This window comes from Corylus avellana, chromosome ca3 (genome assembly GCF_901000735.1).
Source record: "Corylus avellana chromosome ca3, CavTom2PMs-1.0".
Classification (NCBI taxonomy): domain Eukaryota; kingdom Viridiplantae; phylum Streptophyta; class Magnoliopsida; order Fagales; family Betulaceae; genus Corylus; species Corylus avellana.
The window spans coordinates 8,439,300-8,467,154 of record NC_081543.1 but is presented as its reverse complement, the minus strand read 5'-3'; the positions used below and the strand labels follow the sequence as shown (position 1 = coordinate 8,467,154).

Below are 27,855 nucleotides of genomic sequence, written 5' to 3'. Positions count from 1 at the left end.
GTGGCAAGACTGGCCACTACAAGAAGAATTGCAGGGAACTGCAGAAGGAGACTGAGAATGATTATGCAAATGTAGTGACATAAGAAGTATATGATGCCCTACTTCTTTCTGTTGACAGTCCCCTTGATTCTTGGGTCTTAGACTCAGGAGTATCTTTTCATACGACAGCGATCCGCGAAATTTTTGAAAACTATGTTGGTGGAGATTTTGGGAAGGTGTATTTGGCTGACGGAACGGCGCTGGATGTTGTGGGCTTAGGCAATGTTCGCATTAGAGTTCACAGTGACTCGGTATGGAAGCTACAGAAGGTCAGGCATGTTCCGGAGCTGAAAAAAAATCTGATTTCAGTGGGACAGCTTGATGAGGAAGGGCATTCAATTCATTTCCACGGTGGAAAGTGGAAGGTCAGCAAGAGAGTTAGGATTTTGGCTCGTGGTCATAAGACGGGTACTCTCTATATGACAACGAACAGCAAGGATACAGTTGCTGTTGCAGATATGGATGCTGACTCAAAACTATGGCACCTAAGGCTTGGGCACATGAGTGAAAAAGAGATGAAGGTACTTATGTCAAAAGGGAAATTACTGGGGTTAAAGTCAGTTGAATCTCATTTGTATGAAGGCTGCATCCTAGGGAAGCAGAAGAAGGTGAGTTTCGCGGAAGTTGGCAAAGCACCTAAGCTTGGAAAGTTGGAGCTAGTACACACGGATTTGTGGGGTCCCGCACCAGTGGCATCTCTTGGAGGCTCGCGGTATTACATCACATTTATTGATGACTCAAGCAGGAAGGTATGGGTTTATTTCTTAAAAAGTAAATCTGATGTATTTGAGACTTTTAAGAAATGGAAGGCCATGGTTGAAATTGAAACGGGCTTGAAGCTCAAGCGTTTGAGATCAGACAATGGAGGAGAATACGAAGACAGGGGGTTTAAACAGTTTTGCGCAGTGAATGGGATTAGAATGGAGAAAACTATCCCGGAATGCCGCAGCAGAATGGCGTGGCTGAGTGCATGAACAAGACTCTCAATGAGCGTGCCAGGAGTATGAGATTGCATGCTGGGTTACCAAAGACTTTCTGGGCTGATGCAGTGAGCACTACTGCATACCTGATAAATATGGGGTCTTCCGTTCCCCTGAGCCATAGACTACCGGAAGAAGTCTGGAGTGGAAAAGAGGTAAATCTTTCACATTTGAAAGTTTTTGGTTGTGCTTCGTATGTCCATGTTGAGTCTGATACCATGAGTAAACTAGATGGTAAATCTAGTAAGTGTTTCTTCATTGGATATGGAGATGAGGCCTTCGGTTATCGATTTTGAGATGATCAAAATCGGAAGATCATTAGAAGTCGGAATGTGACTTTTAATGAATGTGCTATGTACAAGGATGGGTCAAGTGCAGAACCTGAAGTTACAAAGCATGAACCAAAGAAGTCTGAGTTTGTTAACTTAGATGAGTTTTTTTAAAGTACAGTGCAGAAAGAGAAACAATTCGTGGAGGTGGAGCTTGATGAACAGTGTTCACTCACGGATGAATGTGATGACAGAGAATCTTCAAGAGACTTACAGCACCGGGAAGAGTCTTATTCTTTAGCAAGAGGCAAAGAGAAACGTGATCGGAAAGCAACAAAGAGGTATGGCTTTGAGGATATGGTTTCTTTTGCTCTGACAACTAGTAGTGGAGATCCATCGTCTGTTCAGGATAGTATGCCGAAAGAGGTGGAGTCACTACAGAGTGGTAAAGCTTGGGAATCGGCAGAATTACCCAAGGGAAAGAAGGCTAAAGGGTGCAGATGGGTTTACAAGAAGAAAGAGTCATCGGATAAAGCTGTATGGTCGACGGGGCTGATAGGGAGGCATGGTGTTATGTCTAAACCAAGTCCTATGCTCAAGTTCAAGAGGCACTTGGACTTGAGTGACACTTGTGGAGTGTGATTGCCCTTAGGGGCTGAGGCAGAGACAATCGGACGAGACACGTTTTGGTAGACTTGATGGGATTCAAGTCAAGGTGGAGATTGTTAAGTATGACTTGAATTAAAAGTCATGGTGGGACCCAATGTTTTGTCTCCTTCTTCAAGTAGGAGAGGTTTTTTGGTTCAACCGGTTTGCTCCTTTACATGTGGGCTTTGGAGTCCTTCTCCTATGTGTAATTGGACTCCTTGTTTGACTTATAGTAGAAGTCCTAGACCAACATATAAAATGAGAGTTAAGCTTCTATATAAGAAACAAAGCACAAGGTGAATTTGTGTGAGTGCCAAAAACGTGAAGCACCAAAGAGAGGAGAAAAAAGAGAGAATTTGAGAGAAGGAGGTACAAGGGCAGCAAGGGTGTTTTCTTCTTGGTGGTTTTTGGAGGAGCCAAAAACAGGTGATTAGAAGAAAAAGGGTGCTGCAGAGTGAGAGAAGAAAATAGAGATCAGCCGCCATCTGTTCCAGCAAAAGAATAGTTTGTACATCTGTCTTTTGTATTCTATTTTGGGAATAATCTTTCTTGTGTGATAGTGAGATTTGGGTGCATTGGGGCTTTAGGATCTGAGTGATTTTCTCTCTACTATTTTTGTACTCCATCTTTTGATAGTGAATTTTCTCCGGGTCGTTTCCGCCAATGGATGTAGGCTTGTTAAGCCGAACCACTTAAATCTTTGTGTCGTGTGTGATTGCTTATCTTTGTTATTCCGCATTCTTCTTATTTTTCGCATCTCACGGGTCTTGGGAAATAGGATTAATTTCCTAACACATGTCACCGACCTTGGAACTGCTGAGACTCTAGCAGCGTGGCAAGCAGCAGAACTTTCACAACGGTTGGGATTAAGAAGTGTTGACTTAGAGGGGGATGCCCTATAAATAATTAATCTCCTGACGCTGGATGGACCATGGATGGGGAGTTATGGCCATGTTATCCAAGATGCCAAGCAACTGTTGGGGCATTGCTTGGAGTGGAGGGTTCATCAGGTATACCGTGTAGGAAATGGAGTGGCCAGTAACCTTGCGAAGTTAGCTCTTTCTTTAGGCCATGACGTATTATGGCAGGATGATTTTCCTTATAGTATTCGGGAACTTGTACATACTAAGCAAGGCTTGAATTAATCAATGAATTATCCCTTTCTTCAAAAAAAAAAAAAAAAAAGAAAAAAAAAAAGGTGAGACCCCAACCCGTGTAATATTTAATTTAAATGGGGACAAATTGACAGAGTCAAGGTTCGATCCCATGACTTTTGGTTCTAATACTATGTTAAATTACCATTTGTCCTAAAAGCTTAAGCTTATGGGAAGAAATAAATTTAAACATTTAATCATTACTTTAACACTTCCGCTCACGTGTGGACTCAAATCCCTCTTAATAGGTTAGGGACAACACGTGAAATATTTAATTTAAACGGAGGGTAATTTGACGGAGTCAATGTTCGATCTCATGACCTTTGGCTTTGATACTATATTAAATTACTAGTTATCCCATAAGCTTAAGCTTTTAGGACAAGTTGTGATTTAATCACTTAATCATTACTTTAACACTCTCCCTCACGTGTGAGTTCAAACTCCCTTTTAGTATGTGAGGCCCAACACGTGAAATATTTAATTTAAATGGGGGGTGATTTGACGGTATCAAAGTTCGAACCTAGAACCTTTGGCTCTGATACCATGTTAAATTACCAGTTATCCCAAAAGTTTAAGCTAATAGGAATAAGTAAATTTAATCACTTAATCATTACTTTAACAGAGAGAATTACAAAGCAAGGCACTAAACCAAATACATTGAGAAGCAGCCCATTTTGCTGCATAATAGGTTCGATCCTCCTGTCTGAAGTAATATTAGGATTGTTAATTGCTATATTGATTTGTTTCAACATATTACCAATATCAAGCTTGATAGAATTATGCACTAATAACCATCCAAAACCACAACGGCATACAATTGAAAGTCTCATGCCTTTTATTTCATTTCATTTTTATTTTTGAGTTAAAATTTCAGGCTTCCATTAAAATCATAATAACAAGACTTTCTTTATGTCATATTTGCTTCCTTTTTGACTTGTCACACGTTTCATGATCGAAAACAATGCAGAATATCTTAGCATTATTAATTTATTGTCCATATCGACTCCACGAATGTCTTTTTTATCTGCAAAACATTTACAATCTCTATAGCATCTTCCTCCACCATTATATTCAAGATTGTTAGATCGAACCTTTGACCATTTTATCCGAAAATCAATAGGTGTTCAGTGAGTGAAGCTAAAGCCTTGTATGATATTTGAAATTACATCCCACAAATCATGTTCTAAGAACTGTCCACTTGACTAGAGTGACACTGTTACACCTCAACAAAGATATCCAAGTCTATGCTGAATTTTTCCGCCTTTCAAGCCACATATGCTTCCACAACTGTAGGATCAACTATAAAATGCTTAAAAGGAACACACGGTTGCCAAAGCATTCCCCTCTTAATCTCTGACAATAACCCCTACACCTATCATTTTTCTAGATTTGTCTACTCTAGAGCTTCTGTATTTCGGTCTTGCTCAACATTAGTACGCACATTTTGTGTTGCAATTTTAAATTCCTCCATTGTCTCCTTAACATCTCGGATTAATGGGGAAGGATGAGCAAGTTTTCCACCAAAGACTATACTATATTTCTACGCAACCACATTGTTCTCGCTATTGTTGCCAATAGTTCTACCTCTTACTTATCCAGTTTTTCTATTAGCTCACCCAGGATTTGCATAAAATCTTCCCTTCTGTTAGAATATTTTGGTATTATTGTACAGTTACGGTATTGTCATTTATGTGACAAAATATTTCCGTAATATTCTCATTATACTATACAGAAATATTCTCCATATGTTATGATAATATTTGCTACTGTATTCACTATTGTAAATATGTTAAGAATATTATGTGATTTTATGTGATTTTGTAATTATTGTATTTTTTTTTTATGACCTCATTTAACTATATATAAGCCGTACAATTGAAAACACATTAGAAATATAAATTTCTTCTCAATAATTATTTTTGTTGTTGTCTTTTTCAACCCCTCCCACTAAAACTTTTTTGCACCTTCCTTGAACAATACCCCCATACAACATTCTTAGGAATGGAAAGATATCCACGAGATTCTAAAATAATTTTGACCCACATTAAAATTAGAAAATTTTCAAAAGCAACTTCAAAAGCCATTGGAAATTTTTCAAAAGCAGCTTCAAAAGCCCTTGGAAAATTTTCAAAAGCAGCTTCGAAAGCCAATGATAGTACTAAAAGAGTTGAACTCTTTACTTCGAGAATGTTTAGAATTGCATTTGAAAAATAGAGTTTTTAAGTTAAAAAGAGTTTTTGGGCAAAAACTTTGTTTTTAAACTTTTGCCAAAAATGTGTTTTGGTCATTTTTAGGCTTTTTTGACTCTTAAAAACACTTTTAATTTTTTTACCAAATGAACACTTTTTTTTCTAATTTTTTTTTAAACGAACTTTTGAAGTATTAATAGCATTTTCAAGTAGTTTTATCCCTTCTGTTGGCTTGTGGATAGAGAGTACCATTGGACCGAACATTGCCTCTATTTCAAGTCACTTTGTTTTCTGTCATTATTTTCTCCTACTTTTGTGTCGCCCATATATAGCCCTTGGTCATGTTGCTATATTCTTTTCTTTTTTTTTAAAAAAAAAAAAATTACAGCGTATTTTTTTATAATTTTTTCAACTGTTTGAATTTAATTCTATTTTTCAGTTAAGGGCATCTTTGGAATTGTGTTTGAGAGCTTAAAAAATACTTTAAATATTTAAAGAGTCGTACCAAACAAAAGCTGACCTATTTAGTAAAAAATTCTAAAGTATATATATATTACGCTAAAAATTGTCAAAACGCATTTTTTTGCGAAAACTTTGGAATGAAGCTTTTACCAAAAATTATTTTTTGACTTAGAACCTGTTTGAAATTGCGTTTGAGAAATATAATTTTTAAATCAAAATGAGCTTTTGGGCAAAAGCTTCACTTTTAAGCTTTTGCCAAAAGTACATTTTTTACAATTTTTAGGTTTTTTGGACCCTTAAAAACACTTTTAATTTTTTTACCAAATGAGTATTTTTTTCTTCAAACGGACTTGTTGAGTGTTAAAAGCATTTTTAAGTCTTTTTGACTTAAAAGCTCTATTTCTCAAACATAATCTCAATCATATTATAAAAATGGTCAAAACGCATTTTTGCTGAAAGCTTAAAAATGAGGCTTTTGTCAAAAAAATATTTTTTAACTTAAAAACTTTATTTCTCAAACGCAATCCAATCCCAAGAAGAATCTAACGCTACAAAAGATGTGCTGAAGTATTGAGACCCCAACATGGGTTTATTGATGGTGTGATAGCAACATTACATTGGTACCTGCAGCTTGGGGCAGTTTAAAAATTGGTAGATGATGAATGCGATAGTACTTGCAAATTGAATTTACTTCATCTTCTAGGTGGCTTAATTTGGTGACCCCAACTCAAACAAAATTCCAACTTTTCTCCTTTTTTTTAATTATTATAAATGAGTGCCGGTTTGGATTGAAGATTAAATGAAGACAGACAAGTGCATGACTAAATACTCCAAAAATAAATAAATAAATAAATAAGGGAAAATTACCTTTTTTCCATGAACTACAACGTCATGACACTTTTTCTCATAAACTATCAACTGTGACATTCAACCCCATGAACTACTATTTTGTGCCCAAAATCCCTCTTCCGTCAATCAAAGGTCAATTTCGTCAGTCAAAAGCATTAACTCAGACGGTCTACCCGTCACTTTGCCTCATGAACTACAATTCATTGTTACTTTGCCTCCATAAACTATACGCATTCTTACTTTACCCCCATGAACTACAACGCATTGTCACTTTGACCGTCTGACTTAACGCCTTTAAGTAACAGAATAAGAGTTTTAGACACAAAATGATAATTCATGGGGCAAAGTAAAAAATGAGTTGTAATTCATAAGGGCAAAAGGTAATTTCTCAAAATATATTTATAACATTCTCTGACTAGCTATGACAGCCCGATTTTCCTTCTGAGTCACAATAATTTCAAAAATCAATTTTGCCTCATTAAGACTTTACCGTGGTGGTAAGTTTACCCCCCAAAAAAGGAAACTTTAGAATATTTTCCTAAATTCTTACTTGTTTTAAGATTATTTCTAAGTTTAAAAATTGAATTTTAATTAATGTTATTAAATTTTCAATTTCTTTTAATTACTTCATTTGGTTAGAATTTTTCATTGAATCTTGTCAAAATTTCTCAAATACCTTTTTTTTTTTAAAAAAAAAAGAAAAGATAATATTGCAAAGTTGTCGCAAAAATATTGCAGAAATGCTTTTATTTTTATTTTTTATAAAAAAATAAACGCTAAAATATTTACAATTTTTTATTATGAAAATGATATTTTAAAAATTTTGACCAGATTTAATAATTAAAAAATTATAACGGAAGACGATAAGTGAAAGAAATTAAAAATTTGATATTATTAATTGAGAATTTCAAAACATGTGAAAATTAGTGGGAGGTTTCTAAAGTTTTCCCTATATAATTTGACCAAAAAAATTTGAAAAAAAGTAAAATAAAAAAGTGGAAAATATAGGGTTGCTGAATTGATGCACGCCCGGATACTTGCCCCAATAGATGCCACAGGCGTGAGAGCAAAGGCTGGCAAAACCCCACCCGCAGCCCCAACCTCCCACCCACCATGTATACATTCTTATTTCCTTTATACCATGCACTTCTTTTAATTAAATACCATATAAACAATCAGTTTATCACCATATATAGGACAAATTGTTTATATATAAAATTTGCCTACTTTGCCAGTATGGCCAAGTATACTACAAAAATATACCTATATAATTATTATTGATTAGCCTTTGATTATCTCAATGTAATTGTCCCCTTGTGATGTAATCCCAATGAGCACCACCCTAATGGGGTTTCAAGTAAAATAAAATAAACACAAGTGGAAGAAAATCTGTCGTTTTACTTGTTCAAATTTCAGTGCTTTTTTAGATGCATTCTCTTCTCTCTGCCAGTTTCCATTGTTCTTCTTCTATTCTCCCACCTGTTCCACTTCAAACTCCCATGAAAGATTCCACCCCATGATTTATTTCTATTAATAATAATAATTATGATAATAAAATGGGGAGAAGACAAGAAAGGGGCCAGGGGTTTTCCTGTTGCATTGAAAACCTGAAGCTCACCAAGACAGTGAAGGAGTTATTGTTGCTTTGATTTCAAGGAGAAACAAAGCAATGAAAGCATTAATCAAAGTTAGATGGGAGGGCAAACTTTTTATTTGAAAAGGACTTGACCCTATTATCTACATTTACCAACTCTATATCTAAACAAATTAATGCAAATGAATTTCCCCCAACTTTTTGTTTTTTGTTTTTTTTCTCTTTTTTGTTCTTGTAATATGCAATAAAAGTTTACATGATAGGGATACTGATCATCTCCATTCATTTCCTCTCAATTTTAAATATAATATTTGAAGTGGAGAAGAGGCGGTTAGTCGTTTTTCAAGAGGGGTAAAATAACAATTTTACCCCTCTTAAAAAGATTAACGGGACCCTCTCCTTTTCAAATAGAGGATCATATCCCATAGGATATGAATGGGTAAATTTAGTTATTTAATCAACACTTTAATGTTCTCACTCACTTGTGATATCAAGTTTTTTAAAACACAGCAAGTTAAAACTTTTAATTAAATAAAGGGTAAATTGATGGAATCAGGGTTCGAACTAAGAACCTTTAACTCTTTTTTTTTTTTTTTTTTTTTATCAAAGAACATTTGACTCTGATATCATGTTAAACCACCATTTATTTTAAAAATTTAAACTGATAAGAAAAAGAAAAATTCAATTCAATTATTTAATCAACATTTTAACACCATTTACTCAAAAACATTGAATTCTCAATAGATAACTTAAATATATCTTCTAGAAAATCCATTGTACCAAAAAAAAACAAAAAAAAAAAAAAAACAAAAAACAAAAAAGGAAAAGAAAAAAATTGATGTTGATCCTTTTGTTTTTTGTGAATAGCATCTTTCCGGAAGTAATACTTAGCATTTAGAAAAAAATTATATAAAACTTGAATCTCACGAAGCAGAGATACAGTGTCACAGGATGCCAATCAAAGCCAAAGACAACGTTTCCCACCAGCTTTTCGGTAATGTGAAATAATGCCCTTCTAACAATCTCCAACAGCCGTGGTTGGCAAGACTCAAATGTTTTTCTTACCCAAAAAAAAAAAAAAACGTTTTAAAACCGGTAAATTAGAAAGACAATATTCTCTCATTTTCTTTAAAATCGTTTCCATCAAAATTTAAAGTTTATGTATTTAACAGTAGACCTAATGTTATATTATTTGAATTTTTATATAACACGTGTCACAATTGACATAATGTACACAGTTGAATACACTAACTTTGAAGATCAAATAAATATTATCCGTTAAATCATCAGTTATCCTAAAAGCTTAAGCTGATAAAATGATGTAAATTTAATTATCTAATCATTAGTTTAATAATCTTCATCGCGTGTGATGTGTAGACTTAAACTCTCTTTTAGTAGGTGAGGCCTAACACTTAAAACATTTAATTTAAATTGGATGAATTGACGGAGTCAAAGTTTGATTTCAATACCTTTGACTCTGATACTATGTTAAATTACCAGTTATCTCAAAAGTTTAAGCTGATAAGAAAATGTGAATTTAATCACTTAATCAATAATTTAACATTATTAATTTTAATTAAGAAATATTTTTTTACATTATGGCGTCCATTTTGTTTATATCTTCTTTAATAAAGCATGCAAACTCAGCGAAAATATACGCAAAAATGATTTCTGATTTCAAAAGAGAAGTCTCTCTCCTTCCACCGTTAAAAAGGGAAATGAAATAATGGGATTGAAACAACATGATGATAACCTGAAAGAGGCTGAGCCACATCATCACAACAGGGCTCCAGTGACCAAACCTTCTCCCAGAGCTCTGTTGGATGAAATTTCGTTTCCTTTTTTCCTAGTAAATGAGATTTGTTCCTATTCTCCCTAGTCCCTCCCACCCAAGAAAGAGACAGAATCCACGTGGGTAATTACAAAATCTTCAGAAGGGTATTATGGTCATTCCGTCCCCAATCCATTTAATATGGCGCCATTCCTTTCTCCACCAAACAAACAGCGCACAACAAAGCCAAAGGGAACATGAGAACTCCCAAACACACCAAGCCAAAACAAAGACAACCTTAGAAACTGTCTCCCTTTTGTACAAAGAAAGAGAAAGAGAAGAGAGGATCCGAACGGGGCTTTGGATGGCGAGCGGGTGGGTCAAGTCGTTGCAATGCAAATCGAGAGCGTACGAGGACGTGTACCACCCGAACCCGAAGCACCTCATACCCAGTGCCAGTTGCAGAAAGAGCGTGCAGAGCATTAGGGACGTGATTGACACCACCAAGCACAAGCCCAGAAACCCAAAGTCCACGTCGCCCAAGAGACAACCCGCTACAAAGCATCCGCGACCCACCAAATCCGAACCCGTTTCGGCCCCTGCAAGCCGGTCGGCACGTGCTCCGGAGCCCTACGTCCCGGCCCTGGCCGAGCTGCATGAGGGCCACCCTTCTCGTAACGTCGTAGAGATTATCTTCCACACGAGTTGGAGCCCCAAAGCCTTTACGGGTCGGGTCGAGATGATTTTCAAGGTTCAGAACGGGTCCAGGACTGTGGCCCGCTTCGAGGAGTATCGCGAGGCCGTCAAGTCTCGTGCTGGGTCGGGCGGCCCGACCGGTGGAGCCACGTGGGAAGAGAATGCGCGGTGCGTCGCGGACGGAAACGAGGTGATGCGGTTTCACTGCCTGGGGCCACCGTCTGGCGGCGGAGTGTATGACGCTCGGGGCGGCGCGTGGGCGTTTCCAGGGCCGAAGGGATCGGCGATTTGCACGTTCTCCGGGAGTGGTGGGGCACACGAGAGCGCCGGCGGTGGAAGGGGCAGGAGGGCCATGCTGGTTTGCCGGGTCATAGCGGGTAGGGTCTCGAAGCGACTCCGGATCGACTCGTTGTTGGATGGTCGAGTCGGTTTCGACTCGGTGAGTGGGGACAACGGCGAGTTACTAGTGTTTGATTCTCGCGCGGTGTTGCCTTGCTTTCTTATCATATATAAATTGTAAAAATACTAGGAAATTTTTCATTTATTTTTTGAAGTTTTTTTTTATTTTTTGGTCTTCTGAATTTTTTCTTAATGGAGATTTGATGAAGCTTCTTCTTTGCATTTATCAACACAGTTTTTCGTTTTGCTCTGTGTTGGGTGGTTGATGGTTTTGTGTAATTATGAAAAGTTGTGTTGATGAATGCTAATTAACCAATTTACAGCTTCTTTGGTTTTGTAAATTTTGGTGCCCAACATAGTGGTATAGGTGCCAAAACATATTAGTTAATCAATGTACCGTTTCATTTCATGCAATTAGGGGGTTTTAAATAATTTATTTGTGTGATTCCTGGTGTTTCACCATAGATCAGCTAAGAAATGAATGTTATATATATATTTTTTTTTTGACATGCGGGAGAGAAAGATTCGAACTAGCGACATTCGTTTCATTATGCGTGGTTCTAGCCGATTGAATTATCTCTTGAAGACGAAATGAATGTTATATTGATTATACAATGAACTAGCCGGAGAAACTCCTACATTAAATTACAGATCAAATCAAAAAAATAATAATAAAAAGGCATGAAGTTTGATTTTACATGAGCGCTAGTTTGATTTTCCCCCTACAATGACAAATTTGCTATTGAGCTGGAATTTATTTTCCGTTGATCAAAATTCTTCACCGGAAGGATGGCTAGCTTTCCTCTGCGCCTGCGGTGGTGAGGCTTCTTACCATAGCAAGGGTCAGGACGACGTAAAGGGGACGGTGGGCCGGGGTGGCTAAGTGGCTTGGCTCCATAGTCCATAGAGAGGGTGGCAGCTAAGATTCCTTTATGGGTCCGGGTTGCGGTTAAGAGCGAGAAAGGTGGTGGAAACAATGAGAGAGAGACAAGCTTCACAAAGTGTTTGTTCCCCCTACAGTGACAAATTTGCTATTGAGCTGGAAACTATTTTCTGTTTTGACCAGATTTTTTTTTTCCTTTTCTGCCCTTTACCATACACTAGAAAATATAAAAAATATTTTTCGCTGAAACAAATGCAACCTTAATTAAAAATTTATGAGTAATTTTGTATATATATTGAGGGCTTCATCTTGTTGGCCAGCATACTAACAGATATGTTATTCCTCATTTTTCTAATCATCTTCATTTATATTGATTTTAAATTTACCATTAAATATGTAGGACTCACATGTAGATCATACAAATTCAATGGCGACGAAAAGTTTTACCAAATGAGTGAATCTTGAACTTGTTGCTGTTGAAACTTTGAGAGTTTTACATGTTGTAGAGTTTTGTAGAGACTTAGGATTAGAGCATTCCAAGCAGACTCCTTATAAGAGAGTCTGTTTCCTAAGTTTAGAAAATATGTTCAAAAAATCACAAAAAACATCTTACAACAGACTCCTAAATGAACCCTAAGCATTATAATTGCTACAGTGAAACCCAATGTTTTGGGTTCCACTATTGCAGTCTTTATGATTATTGAAATATAAAAAAAATGATTCTCTCTTCTCTCCTCTCATAATTCTCTCTCATCTCTTCTCTCATATATATATATATATATATATATAAATTAAAAAAAAAAAACAAATATTTTAATGATATAGGAAATGATTAAGGAAAGCTATTAGAGTGTATTTTAACATAGGGAAGGAAAAAGTAGTTTGGATCTTTAAATGTAGGGAAAATGACGAAGAAGCTGCTGTAAATGCTCTAAGACAAATTGTTAATTAGTTCATGTCAGAAGGGATGTAAAATCTCATGCTCATGACTTAGCCAAAGCAGCAATTAAACAAGTTATGGATCAAGTTTTGATGGAAGACATTCTTACTTGTATTTGTGAATTGTTTTGTTAGAGCAAACTGCTCTAGTTTTATGATTTTTTCAAAAAATATATTTTTGCATGTTTAGTTTAATATTATCGCCTAAAAAAAAATAATAAGAAATAAATAAAAACATATTTTGACTGAAATGCATTTTATTGTAATAAGTTGAATCTCTTTAGAATCACAACTTTAGTACTCTTATTGGCACCCAACAATCCATCATGTTTTTCGAATTTTTCTTTAATATCGTGTATATACGTTTAGCTAAAAGACATGAATTCACTATTAAATTTGTGTTGGGTTCATATGAGTTCACAAATCTAATAGTTGATCTATTAAATTTGTAGAATGAGATGGAGAACAAGTAGAGAAAATGTTGACATAAATCATTCCTCAAAACAAAAAACACTTAAAACACATTAACAAACAGAATTCTATATGGGATAAATTACGATAGAGCACCATTCATCAAAATTGATCAAGTATCTTTCTCTTTTACAAGCTTTGCTAAGCTTTTTGAATGATCAAACTATTCATGGGATTAAGAAGACCTAAGAGAAAACAATATTAATCTAACATTTTCGAAGTTGGACCGCTTTGAAGACCGCTCCGTTATGCTAATTACAGAGCACATCGGTTTACTAAATGGGCCGCTGGCCCGCTTCCAATACAACCCAATTACTCTCATTTTATTGGAAAAAACTCACATGTGCAATCTTTCCCTTTCCCTTTTCTTATTTGCTTAGAAGAGAGAGAGAGAGAGAGAGAGAGAGAAAATTGGCATTCAAATTCTGAATTAGGTGCCACCAATATTGGCTTTGGTGTACATGAAAGTTGAATCAAAGAACGTAGAATATTTGTAATTGTGCTTTTCTTGACCGAGCAAGCAAAGCATAAATGCTTAAAGACACCAAGAGCTTAGCTTAGCTTGCATATCAATGGAAGGTATCTATCAGCCATCAAAAGATTGCGACCACGCACCACCATTTTCTCCCAGAACAGGTGGAGACACAGATCCGATTGCGTGACTTGCGCTTTACTTTCCCAATTAACCAAATAATTCAGCCATGGGATGGGAATGGGACCCTTTGCGTTTAACGAACAATCACTATCCTCTCTCTTACCATTCTTTCTTTTGCTTTCTTTTCTGGATTTCCATCAATAGAAAACAAAGAACAAACAAACAAAAAGAGAAAAATCAACCAACAAACAAACAAAAATGAATATGCAAAGCCACCGGTGACTGAGTCACAACGAGAAGAATTCAGTGGGGTATTCTACTTTTCTTTTCTTTTAATACTCTGACCCTTTTGATTTGATGCAGGGTGGCATATTGGGTTTGCAATAGTAAACAACAATAGAATCACAACTCTTCTGAAATCAAGATTTTATCAAGAAATCAAGACAAAAGGGATAGAAAATCGCTCAGAGCGTTTCATATTGATAGATTAATCACCTCTTACATATTTGGACTGCTATATTTATGTTATGATCCTAGTGTCATACATGGGTTAAGTCTAATCTTAACCATATGTATATAAGCTCTTTGGCACCCTTTCCTTGTAAGACAGTTTTCAAGAATGAGTTATACCCAAGGTTTGTATCATCAACAAGTAAACTTGGAGCAAAAGTAAACCTAAGTCTATTATGGAAATTTCTAAAATAATAAAGAAAATTATTACAATTAAATAAAATCCTAATTTAAATAATAAAATAAAATATATTTGCTTACTAGATGATCTAATTTGCTGGAATAAAACATTTATTAAAGTCCCCAATAGAGAAATCAAGACTTTCTTTCTTGGATTCTTGCATTTATTTCCGTCCAGCTTTCTAATCTTCCCTTTGCAGCCCATTTTTTCCTAGTAAACATCGGAATTAGCCAAACCTCATAAAACATAACTTTGAAGATCTTTGATTGCTGAAATTAAATATTTATTACAGTCCTCAATAGAGCAATTAAGTCTTTCCTTCTTGAATTTTTGCCTTTATTTCTACCCAACTTTTTAGTCTTTCATTTTCAACCCGTTTTGACTTGTGAAACATGATTGATCTTTGAATTAGCTTCCCAACGCCACCAAGCTCGCTCGAGTCCAATATTCGAAACTCGAGATGTAACCTTTTTAATAAAATTCATCAGGTGTGAATTTGACCCCAAAACAGATAAAACTCGCTTGCATCATAACTCCAATGGGGATGGTGATGACACAGAATGATATGATGCAGGTGTTCGTCGGAGAGATTCAAATAGAGGAGCTATGGGCGAAAATTGTTTTGCTAAAAATAAAGGATGTTTTATGGCTAACCAAAAACATTTTTCTATTAACCAAGTTTTCCAAACACACACATAGACCTGAAAATGCTAAAAACGTTTTTCAAGACATTAGCATCGTAAAATGATTATAAGATGAAAATATAATTTCTAGCCTTACGCTTATTGAAATCAATAGAACCACACTTATAGGTGGAAAATTAACAGCTAAAGTTTTATGCATCATAAAAGGGCATCTTTTGGGGTGTATCCAAAGAAGACAAACTTTAGCAAGCATGAGGAGAATTGTGAAACAATCAGAATGACCAAAGAAGCAAGTCTGATTGCAAGTATTTGGAGAATTATTAACATGCCTTTTCACTCTTTTGATGTCAAAGTCACATGGCAGGACAGCTATTATTGGCACCCCAAATGAAACCCATGACAGGTTATATGAATTCAATTCTCAGGAAAAAATGTGCTCCACTAGAAGCATTTTTTTTTTTTTTTTTTCAAATCAAGCCCTTTCCACAATTCAATGTCCTATGCTACTAGGTAAAATGAAGGGTCTCAACAACAAAAGTTCATCAAAATTCATTGATAATGGGGGCAAAAAGGCCCAATAATAATATCCTCTATTCTACATGTTGTCATGGTGAACCACAGCCAGGCTAATTGTATCATCTGCCACAATTATTGGTACTCCACTAGTACGTACAATGGCTTGCCGTTCAATCGCCCCCGACCCTGCAATGTCCAGAAAAATTTACATGTTATAGCCGAAATCAATGATTTTTCTTTGGTCCATTGCAGACATAAGACAAAGGCATGATAGTCCAGAATAAGATAAACAAGCATCAGAGAAAAACTAGATTCATGCTTAATTGGATATTTCCCTGAATATGATTCAAAACAAACAAGAAACTCTATAGTTGGATTGTAATTATAGAGGAAAAGCGAGACAATATATATTCTTCATGGAAAATCTTTCTTTTTCTTTTTCTTTTTTATGATGAGGAACCTGTTTAAGGCAGCGCCACTTCATGTACCTACCCCGACCCGTGCACAGCACCACCTCCACACTTCATGCAAAATCTATTCTAAGGTTGTGTGTTCAATTTACCAAGCAGTCATTTCAACTCGAAGTTAATATCAACAAGAGAATCAAATAAACCCCACTCATCTGTCTCTAAATTACTTGACTGCACTAGTTTCCTCATTCAAGGCATCAACTAAAAATCCAAACTTTCAACTTCCTGTCTTGAGCATGACACCATATATATACCACATGCTTAAAAGTAGACGCGCCCGTATATCCGGATTACAGGGTTTTAAGACTCACATAACCATCTCTCACAATTAGCACAGCAGAGTTTTATTACTCAATACTATTATTAAAAGTCAGTACCAACAATGTGCAAATGAGTAGTGTGCCAAAATCAACTTAAATTCTTGACATGTCTCTTCTACCTTGCTTTTCCTTATCTTCACATTTCCATGATTTGTCAATTTCCCAGAATTAACATATGAAAACATCAACCTTGTCATGCATGGGTGAGCGTAAATGGGTGGCAAAACTCAATTGCCAATAAAATTTAATCATTTTGTGTGCAGAAATTATGCTCACGTGTTCCAGGAGGCAACAAGGTAACAGAAGCACTAAAGCAAGCAAATACTATAGTCACTTGATAGTTTAATAACTGCCACCAAAAAAAAAAAAAAAGACGCAAAGAGTTGAAGCAATATGTGCACCTTTAATTCCGGTAACTCAATTACACATGCACATTCAATTACTTCTGCTCCGACACGTTCTGAGAAGCAACAAGATTACATAAAAAATTGACTGAAGTAATTAGCACAAAGATTTGATAGCATCAGCAAGATCAACAAAACAAAAGAGAGGACATGCAATTAGATATGATTTTGAAGCTGAATATAAGTAGTGCACCAAGCCAAACAAGTAAATATTAAGGCAACAAAGTACCTCTTTTTGTTTTTTGGCTTTGTTAAAGAGCCTAACTAGCAAATTGGGTCATTGTAGAAAAGACTCACAAGTGAGGGGGAGATTTGTTGTGAGTGCACTTGTGAGGTTTGTGTCCCACGTTAAGAAAATGTAGAGAGTAAGTGATTAATATACCTTACTCAACAACGGCTTTACTTGTTAAAAAAGAAATATACCTAAATGGATTGGAAGCCCAGTAAATTAGGCTTTTGCACTAGAAGTGGTGTCCTAATATTTATATTAACTTACTCTTGTTTGACTCTCTAAGTTTTCTCCTCCTAACATAGATTTCCAAGTGTTGCCAATTAGTTATGTCACATGAGTAAATCTGCTTGCTAGTTTTCCTTTTCTGTTCTTATAGATAAACACAATTCGCACAAGCATATGGGATTGAACCTGTTACCTCACCCCACCATCCCCTATTTTAAAGCAAGAACTGCCATTTGATCCACAGACCATTGGCTCTGCTTTCTTGTGTTATGGTCTGATAAAGTTCTCAATGTCTAAATGTTAATGAATTGACATGGTAAATAATGTTTGTTAAGTAGCTTAGTCTGTTATTCCAATGGTTATCCAAAAAAACAAAAAAATTAGAAAAAATTGTAATCACTGATTCAAATAGCTTCCAAGATGAATTGCAGATTCATTTAAACTCCCCACCCAAGGATGTAAAAACTTATCTATAAAATTAAAAGCCCATGGGCAGAAGGGGGATGATTTGATCTAAAATTGGACACAACACAGTGTATTAAGAATTTACAACGCAATTACCTAGTAAGTTCATAGCCGCACAGAGTGTGCCACCTGTGGCAATTAAATCATCGACCACTAAAGCACGTTCACCAGGTTCAACAGCCCCAACATGCATCTCAAGACAATCCCTTCCGTATTCCAAAATATACTCTTCAGAAATAACTTCACCTGCCATTAAGTGTAGATTATAGTTGAACAGTACTAACAACATATGAATCTATGTAGTAGCCACAACATCTTCAAAGTTGACTGCAAATATTTAAAACCCAAAGAGATCCAAGGACAAGGCTTGTTAAGCCCCTAATATCCTCTGTAAGAGCCATATCAGAATAATACTATATATGTCCATGATTCCAATAAACACCAGAACATTATGGAATACAAAGCAATACACAATACTGATGGGAAATATATTTTATTGAAGCACTAGGAATACCATAATATTCAGGCTCCAAAGAAGGGGGAAAAGAACATTTAGGCTAAAATGCTAAAATCATGAAACCCATGGCATGGTGACTTCAGCTTAAAACATGGTTGTGTCATATCATTGTGATGCCTGACCAGGCTACAATAAACCACAAGAAATACAGACCACAGGTTCACTAGATGGACCAAGACTGAAGACCACAAGAGAACACGAACAATTATATTGTACATGCGAGAACTAGAAAACATAACAACCATTCAAACACAGAATGGCAGTAAATATAAAAAATAACAATAATGCTCCACAACAAAGCAGCTGTCAGCAGTGTAGTCAGGCTTCCCCCCCCGACAACCAAGGTCCAAAATCATCAGCATTATTAGTCATCATTCAGTTGGAGAATATGCAGTTACAGTGTGAAAGAAATCCAAGATATTCTCTTAAATGGTGATTAACACTACTCACGTCTAGCAAATTAGATTACAGCTTCCAAAACAAGACAATGGAAATAAAGCACTTGTCTCGTATGGTCACTATCAATAGAAAATTCCTCTGGTTATGCAGCTTCAGTAGATCCACACATTGAGAAAGTTGGACTCTTGAATTTTTGAAATCATGGAAAATAAATTTAAGGAATTTTCAAAATTACAAGAGGCCAAACTACAGGTTCAGGGATCAGTACGAACAAGCAGATAATGTGAAAGCAACATTATAAATGTTTCTTTAAAAAAAAATGCATTGAATGAAATAGCATTGCCAGGAACCAACATCGCATGGAAGAAAAATCTTGTCTTAAAAAAAATAAAATGGGAGAGTCAGTGCACTCATAGCAAGAGATACAGGAAATTACAGTAGCAAGATGAAAAATACCAGGCAGCTTCCTTGGTTTTCTCAAGGGAACAAACTTTGCCCCTATAGCCAAAGCAATGGGAGGACCAAAGATAAAACCCCGAGCTTCTATTCCTGGAAAAAGCAAAACAAAACAACAGGGCACTCTCGTATTTCAGAACACAATGCAAGGGCTAAGTAATTCAAGAATTGTTTTATTTTCAATACAACAATTAGCATAAGTAATTAAAAGAACAGCAGTATCAATGCTAATACTTATACTTGACCAAAAAAAAAAAAAATGAAACAAGACACCAACATATAGCTGACTACAACTTAATGTAACTTTTCCATTATTGATCCAAAAATTGCATAAAAAAAATCTCTGAATTTTTATATTCTAAGAAAACAGGGGAAAAAAAAAGAACCTTTCCATAAAAAACAAATAGAAACTATACACTGCACTAAGAAAGCATACACAAAGAAACTTCTACAGCACTAGGGGATGTCCCATACACAAAGCATAATCTCTCCAACCTGTAAAGAACATCAATGAGTATATATGTTGAAAGAACATTACTTTAAACAAATAAGAAATAATCTATCATAAAATAAGTAACATTCCTGAATGATACTAGCATAGGAGTGGCATTTGCCAATACCTGAAGCCCATAACTAAATAAATCTATAAACAGGATTCCAACAAAAATACCAAACTAAGTCAGTACAGTAATAGAATTGACTCTATTGAAGATATTCAATAGTAGACACTTGCCTCAACCCGTGACAATCATTTAAAACAAAAAAAGTTCCTGTGAAGTTGAAACGAAAATAACTTATAAAGAGACCCAGCCCGCCCGCCCCTCTCCCTCCTCCCTCCCCCTCCCCTCCCCCCTCCCTCCCTGCCCCTCCCCCCACTTTTTTTTTTTTTTTTAATAGAAAAATTCGTACTTGTCACAAACCAGCTTAAACTAGAGTCCTAACCTATATTATTCTCCATTCAGCTGACCACAATAAAACTCCATGGGCACAAATAATTCAAAATCTACCACCAACCCAAAGAATGCTAAAGGTGCTATCAAAGGTTGGATTGTTGTCAAAGTGACCAGGGTCTATTTGTCCTTCCTTACAATCAAATAGGAACGACAATCACCAAATGATCTCACACCATCTGATGAACTCAAATATTTGACAATTAAGAAGTCATGAGTCCAAATCTCAACTAAGCAATAGCTGTGCATGTAACATATTTATAGTTCATTTATAATCCAATTGACAAGCTGTATACTCCAACACACAGAGAAACCCTTTAAGGGCTATGGATGTAGCACCTGACAATTCTGAATGAGATTGACAACAGAAAGGAGCAGGTTATGGCATTTAACTTTAATTTTTATGACCATTCAAGGTGCACTAGGTCAAATAACTTGAACCATTACAAGCCCAATGGGAAACTCAATTCCCATTGGTAGTAGTGGAGCTGGTGTATGAAAGTCAAAATATAAAAAATAAAAGATAGAGAAGGGTGCCAATCTTTTTTTAGTTTGCATTGTTTTCAAATTTTGAAGTTCCTCATAGGGGACAAATGTTTTGATAAGTATACCTCCTAGGAAACACTAATCTCCAATCACGAGAGTCAGCTTGGAAATATCAATTATTTAAAATTATTTGAAAATACAGAAGACTGATAGTAGTTGAAGAAGTGGAAAAATGATACCGACTCAGACAATACACTTTTGGAAAAATTGCATTGCAAAAAGATATTGAAACAGACACATGTAATGGCATGATTGCACATAACATCACGGCATCGTGTCAAATGTCATTGTAACTGAGTGCAACATACCCTTATGATGCACTAAACAAACTAGATTTTCTAATAATCAAAACCTATCCACACAATAATATCAACTATAATGAAAATAAAAAACTGAATCTTATTCATGTGAGACTGAATTTTGTAACAGAAGATTCCACAAAGGTTCTCAGAATTACAGGACAAGAAGACAGAAAAAGTGTACAAAGCACACTAGGGAAGAGTTCCTAATGCACACATGAGGACAAAACACATAAAATAAATGTCAAACAAAATCATTTCTGAATCAGATATAATAGAAATGAGAGACCAAACTTACCAAAAAAAAAAAAAGGAAAAAAATGAGAAAGAGAGTCCAAGGCCATATCAATAATGAGATCATATAGCTTTTACTACTCTCCTCAAGTTTTTGCAAGTAATGTTAGTATAAACAGATTGTTTGCATAAGTACATCAAAGTACATGGTATGTTGTATGACATGAAGCAATTATAGCCGCAACAAACGTTGCTTTCATCATCAGATTCTTTTTTACATGAATAGTGTTTCCAAACTGTGAAAACGAAATGTCTGTAACCGGGCAATACAAAACACAGGGAGATAAAGATAAAAAGCATAATATTCGATAATTTAGTTATCAAAGTTTCAAGGGTTAATCTCAAGAAGCTGAAATAAGCAAGCAATCCTAAGAGAATCACATTAAAAAAAATAAAAAAGGGACAACAATAAACGACGCATAGAATTTACAGTTCATCCGGCGAAACCAACAATGCCACACAGATTTAGACAGGATTTATTCTAAAAAATAATGAAAAAAATTAAAATAAAAATAACGAGAACAAAGGAGGCACAGAAGCAAGCCAGTGAACAGTGAAATGTGAAACCCACAGTATAATGGAGCCAAAAAGACCGGCCCAATCGAAACTCGCATCAGGCGGGTCCACATTTGAACAAGTTGGGCATCCTGGGCATCCATCACCAACCACCATCCATGCAAATTGAATCAGAGCACATGCCCGCAGAGAGCGAGCAAATGTGAGCCGCTCAAGAGAAATTTCAGAGGGAGCAATCAATGGCACAACCCACTACCAAAGCTCATAGTCAAACAAAAAATCACTCCCCCAAAAACCCACAGTCACTTCCATTCCATAATGTCTCTCGAAAGCATTCAAAAAGACAACCAGAAACTTATGCAATAGAAAAGAGAAGAAGGAAAGAGAAAGCACTTTCTGCATCTCCCAGCCCTACTTTGTCGTAAGCAAAGGACCCCACCACCTTCAAGCTAATCACAGTGAGATAAAAGTTCTCCCCAAAAAGCTCTTGATCAAGAGAAATGCTAACCCCACAACAACCAAATCTTTTTCCCCAAACAAAAAGAAAGGATTTTTTTCTTTTCTTTTCTTTTTACCTGCAACAACTGAAATGTTTTTGCCCTTGTATCGCTCAACGAACAAATCGATTGTGTCTTTGAAGGCTTTGGGATCCAGTAATAGAGTCGTTATGTCTTGGAACATAATTCCTGTCATTTTGTCCATTTACCATTAAAAAAAAAAAAACAAAAACAAAAACAAAAAACAAAAATGTGAACCCAAATAAACCCGAAAAACAAAAAGAAGCATAAGAAGAATACAAACAAACCCTTTATGTGGTCACCAGGAAATTTGAGGAAAAGGGAAGAAAAGAAATTGAAAGAAATATAAAAAATTTTAACCTTTATTCTTTGGGGTAGAAATTTTTTTGTGAACTTTACAGACTCATGGGCCATTGTTTCTACAAACGAAAAATGGAAACCCACTTCCATCAAGGCAGACAGTTGTACAACGCGTAGTTTGGTGTTTTTTTTTTTTTTGTTTTGTTTCTGGGGTTGTAAAATATTTCATTTCCCACATTTTCTCAGCGAGCAAACAGAGAGAAGAAAGAAAATCACAGGACGAACCTTGTTTGGGGAAATTGGGGACGACCCGAATCTTAGTTTTGATGCCATGGATACGAGGATCTTCGTCTCTGTACGTCGACATTATCGTATCTATGTCACAAACCCAACTCAAAAACAGGTAAAAACAAAACAAAACTCCAAAAAAAAAACTCTCCCTCCTCTCTCTGTCTCTCTCTCTCTCTCTCCTTTATTTTCTTTCCCTTTCTCACAGTTGAAACCAGCTCGGTAGCTGAGAGCACTCAACAGAGAGAAAGTAATGGAAGAGAGAGAGGCAGAGAAAGGTGGGTATTTATAATAGATGGAGAGAGTGCTTCCGGAGAGAGGGGGCTCTCTGCACAAGAATATATATGAGAGACACCAAATCTTTTCGATTGAGTAAGAAAGAGAGGGATCGTAAAAGGTGGTAACAAAATACAAAAACTAGTATCACGAGGTGCTTTTAATTTATTGCTCTTTCTCCCTCTATTTTATATTCTCTGTTTCCAGTTCTTTCTCCTTCCCCAGATATATTTTTATTATTTTCTATCATTTTTATTTTTTATATCAATCTATTTATGAGTATATATTGAGTCTCTTCTGTCAAAACGTGGTATAAAATTTTTTTTATAGCATTTAATTTAATATAAATTTGACACAATAAACAATAGCATCAAATACAATACAATAGAAATAAAAATACTGTATTTAATTTAAATCAATTTCATAATTTTTTTTTTTCATTTATTATAACCCAATGCTCATTATTGATTACCGAACCCTTCACTCTTCACTCACCTAACCTTCGAGCCTCCGACACCATAATTTTTAAAATCAATCAAGACTTATCAATAGGTATTTGTGTGTATTTATTAAAAATAATTATATTATTTTTTGGAGTTTTAAGTTAAAGTATCTCTTTCTTATTGAAGAGTGCAGAAAACTCAATTTACACCCAAATATTATTGAAGTTATATCTTTTAGAGAAGAGAAATATACACAAAATGATTTTTCTCTATTGCTTGTGGCTAATGCACATACATGTAATTAAGGCCGAGGGGTTGGTTGTGGATTCCAAAAGTGTCCCTACTGGCTGCTTCTGTTGGTTTCTTATTTGTAAGCTCACTCGAGTGACAAAGAAAGGGGGCATAAGGGCTATTAGGGAAATTCCAAAACTTTTTGGGCGGGGTAATGAAAATAGAGAGTTGCATGTTCACAATTAATTATATATTACATTTTCTAGATTTATTATTTGTACTTTTAGATATCTTATTTAATTTGACTCATTTAAATAAATAAGTTAAATTCTCACAAATGAACACGACCCTTGTGCATGAAATTTTCTCGGCTGAGAAAGCAAGGCTCATATGTAGGGCTGTTAAGTGAGCGAAGCGTCTCGCGAGCAAGCTCGGGCTCGGCTCGCATAAGCTCGGCTCGACTCGAATATTAAATGAAGCACTTCATGAACACAAATCCTGGCTCGAATATTAAACAAAGCAAGCTCGGCGAAGCTCGTGAATAGCTCGTATAAGCTCGTGTGTGTATATATATATAAACTAAGTAATACATAATTAATTATAAATCTCATAATTATTAAAACCTTAAAATTGCATTTATATTTAAGCGTTAGATAATGAAAAATTCTAGACCCTTCGTGATCAAAGAGAGAGAGCAATCATTAAAAATACCTTGATTCAATTAGAGCAGACACAAACGAAAAAAAGAAGAATCAAGCAGAAATTATTGAGGGAGATTGCGAAAGGCATAAACTATTGAAGAATCAAACAGACCCAAAAACTATCACTACCTGTCTGGTAAGCGTGAGTGATAGAGTGGGAAATGAGAGTTCAGGTGGAAGATCCGTTGTGACTGGTGAGGGGGATTGAGAGAGAGACGTTAAAAAAATATTTTTTTGTAGGAGGCGTTATCCCAATGCAGTCTGAATGCAACCTGTTAACTTGTCTCACATTGTTAAGAAAACATCAATCGCCAAGTTTGCTTATCTATAAAAGGATGCATATCCTCTCTCTTTGAAACCAAATGCCTTGCTGTATTGACTCAGGCTCCATACTCGACTAGCCAGGCTAAGCAAATACTCATATGCAAACTAACTTCTTAAGCCGTTTAAGAGTACTTGAAGTTAAAAAAAAAAATTTAAAACAAAAACATTAAATATAAGAGCCAGCTCGCGAGCTGGCTTGGCTCGACTTATTATTAGCTTGAGCTTGATTTTTTTGGCTCGCCCTTGAGCTCGAGTAAAATTTAAACGAGCCAAGCCTGAACAAGGGAAGCTCGCTCAAGCTCGGCTCGTTTACACCCCTACTCATATGTAGTTTGGCGGTTAGCCCACGTGGAGGGGAGAATAGGCTGAATTGGGAAAGTACGAAAGATGGAGTTTACATGGTTCGAAGTGCATATCATTTGGTTAAAGAGCGCTTCGAAGTGGACAAAGGCAGCTGCTCTAACAGGGATAGTAATCGGGGCTTATCGAAGACAATATGGAGTAGGGGAGTCTCAAGAGCAGTTAAAACACTTATATGGAAAGTGTGCAATAACATCTTGGCCACTAAAGAGAATTTATTCAAGAAGCAAGTCACTCCTAATCCTTTATGTGCGATTTGCAGTTTGGAGGTAGAGTCTGTATAACACATCTTGTGGAGCTGCCCCTCAGCCCAAGACGTTTTGGCAGAATGTGCAGTCCGAGTAAGCAAAAGCACTTGTGACCACACTGATTTTATGAGTATTATGGAGCGGTTGATGCAGCGAACAAGTGAGGAAGAGATGAACCTGGGTGGCCATTGTTGCTAGGCAGATTTGGCTTAGAAGAAACTCAATGGTTTTTGAAGGGAAGTTCCTCTACCCGTCAACCATTTTACGTATCTCCAAAGACCAACTGGAGGCTCACTCTTTGGCTGAGAAGCAGGAACGGGATAGAAGACAAACGCCAAGGAAGCCTGTAGCTAATCACTAGTGTAAACCGCCAGAATGATCCATCAAAATCAATTGGGAATGCATCGGTTGATAAATCAAGGAAAAGAGTAGATAGGGGTTTAATAAAGATACAAGAAAATCATTGTTTTTTGGCTCAAAATGCAATTCAAGTACTGTAGCTATTACACTCCAGCTGGTGCGTGGGGAACGTAGCAATTTAATCGTAGCAAAGTTATTGTAGCTACAATACGCTCCAGCGCACACAGGCGCCAGAGGCAAAACAAACTCCAAAATTGAGAAGGAAAGTTTTTCTAGGTCTCCCAATCCGATTGGGAGACTGAATTACAATTTTTCTGAGATTCTTAGGGCTTCTAGGGTTCTCATAATCCCTATAAATAGGCCTCTAATCATTGAGAAAATGGGGACACCGCTTCCTAGAGCTAAAAATCAGAAATTTGTCTTTGGAGCTTAGAAGATCATGAGCGGCTAAACCCCTTCGTGGGGTGTTGATGTAACCTTATCAAAGCACAATGATTTGATTGTATTTAATTTCTAGATTTTCAATTTATGCATGTTGATTGTATAACTATGAGGATTGCTACAATTTATTTTTGTTCTTCATATTAAATGCAATTGTTCTTAAATTCCAAAATCAATATTTATGAAACTCTTCTTTTGTCTTAGAAAGTATTTTACTTTTATTGAAATCAAATCATTCTTGTTTTCTGTGATTATGAGGATGATGGTTATACAATGGGTTTAATTGACATATGATCAATAGGATTTGATAGGCCATGCCTAGGGAAGACGGATTGTACTACATCCTAGTTTAGTGTAATTTAGGTAGACAGTTCGTGCCAACCGAAGATGGGTTACACTTATTCATTGATTGTATGTATCCTGTTAAAGAATTTGATAATTTCTACCTATGGAAGATGGGTCGTACCGCATCTTAGTGGTTAGATGGACGATCCGTGCCAACCGAAGATAGATTATGCTTATTCTTTAATAAGGTAGTTTATTGTTTATTTATAACATGCATAGAATGAATATCTGGGATTAATTATGATTAACTATTGTTGTGCGGATAGAGGTGAAGTCAATAACCCACACTTTCTCTCTTATTTTAAATCTCTTTGATTTTCATGCACTAAAATCAAATCAATTCTCTTTTTAATTAAGTTAATTTTAATCTTTCGAATTTTGATAATAAAACCCCTGCAATCCTTGAGGTTCGACATCCTCTCTATAGTTGTATCCTACAAAGATTCGTCCTATTGTGAGTGGTAATTTTATAATTGATATTTTGTCACAAAAATACCACATCAGGGTTCTCGTGCAGGACTGCAAGGGTGAGGTTATTGCGATGCTCTGTGCGACAAAGAATCATGTCGAGGACCCGGCAACCGCATAAGCTTTGGCAGCAAGAAGTGGGGTAGAACTCAGTGAAGCTTTGGGTATAACAAAGATCATATTGGAAGGCGACACGCTTGAGATAGTCCAAGCTCTCCGGAAGGAGGGAGACGCTTGGGGGCTGTACAGACAAGTTCTTAATGACACGAAATACCTTCTTCAATGCTTCCAAGAGCACGGTGTGAACCATGTAGGGCGTGAGGCAAATGGGGCGGCTCACAATCTAGCAAAACTAGCTCTCTCTTTAGGGGAGGACAAAGTCTAGAGATGAATTTCTGGTTTGTATGCATGAGATTATATCCACCGACAAAGTTGATTTTTAATGAGAAAGTTTGAAGTACCAATTCAAAAATAATAATAATAATAAATTTTAAAATGGACTGTCCGAAGATGGGTAGAAAATAAATTTGTATCATTTTTCATTTTATATTGAGTTCGAATTAAGCCTCAATTTAAATGGCTGAGATTTTAATATATATATATATATATAAACAATAGAGGATATTACACCTAATCATGAATTATATATATATATATATATATATATATA

At 35.9% G+C, this 27,855-nt stretch overlaps 2 protein-coding genes across 2 annotated transcripts; one reads left to right on the top strand and one right to left on the bottom strand.

The window, feature by feature from the left end:
* Nucleotides 1-10,164: 10,164 nt before the first annotated feature.
* Nucleotides 10,165-11,497, top strand: LOC132175814 (uncharacterized). Its single transcript, XM_059587871.1, has one exon. The coding sequence runs from the start codon at nt 10,320-10,322 to the stop codon at nt 11,169-11,171; it is 852 nt and encodes a 283-aa protein (XP_059443854.1). The 5' UTR covers nt 10,165-10,319; the 3' UTR covers nt 11,172-11,497.
* A 4,301-nt stretch (nt 11,498-15,798) lies between these two features.
* On the bottom strand, nt 15,799-23,344 carry LOC132175424 (adenine phosphoribosyltransferase 3). Its single transcript, XM_059587374.1, has 6 exons — nt 22,986-23,344; nt 22,458-22,568; nt 19,278-19,370; nt 18,002-18,151; nt 16,981-17,039; nt 15,799-15,975 (listed from the first exon to the last, which is right to left on the bottom strand). The coding sequence occupies exons 1-6, from the start codon at nt 23,065-23,067 to the stop codon at nt 15,922-15,924; spliced, it is 549 nt and encodes a 182-aa protein (XP_059443357.1). The 5' UTR covers nt 23,068-23,344; the 3' UTR covers nt 15,799-15,921.
* Between the last annotated feature and the right edge of the window lie 4,511 nt (nt 23,345-27,855).

What these genes read in the sequence shown, in the direction of transcription:
- LOC132175424 (XM_059587374.1), bottom strand. Translation starts at nt 23,067, where the DNA reads ATGTCGACGTACAGAGACGAAGATCCTCGTATCCATGGCATCAAAACT. An exon ending in CCCCAATTTCCCCAAACAAG is followed by an intron (nt 22,569 to 22,985) that starts GTTCGTCCTGTG and finishes ACAAAATGACAG; the next exon opens with GAATTATGTTCCAAGACATA. An exon ending in TTGAGTTACCGGAATTAAAG is followed by an intron (nt 15,976 to 16,980) that starts GTGCACATATTG and finishes TGGACATTGCAG; the next exon opens with GGTCGGGGGCGATTGAACGG.
- LOC132175814 (XM_059587871.1), top strand. Translation starts at nt 10,320, where the DNA reads ATGGCGAGCGGGTGGGTCAAGTCGTTGCAATGCAAATCGAGAGCGTAC.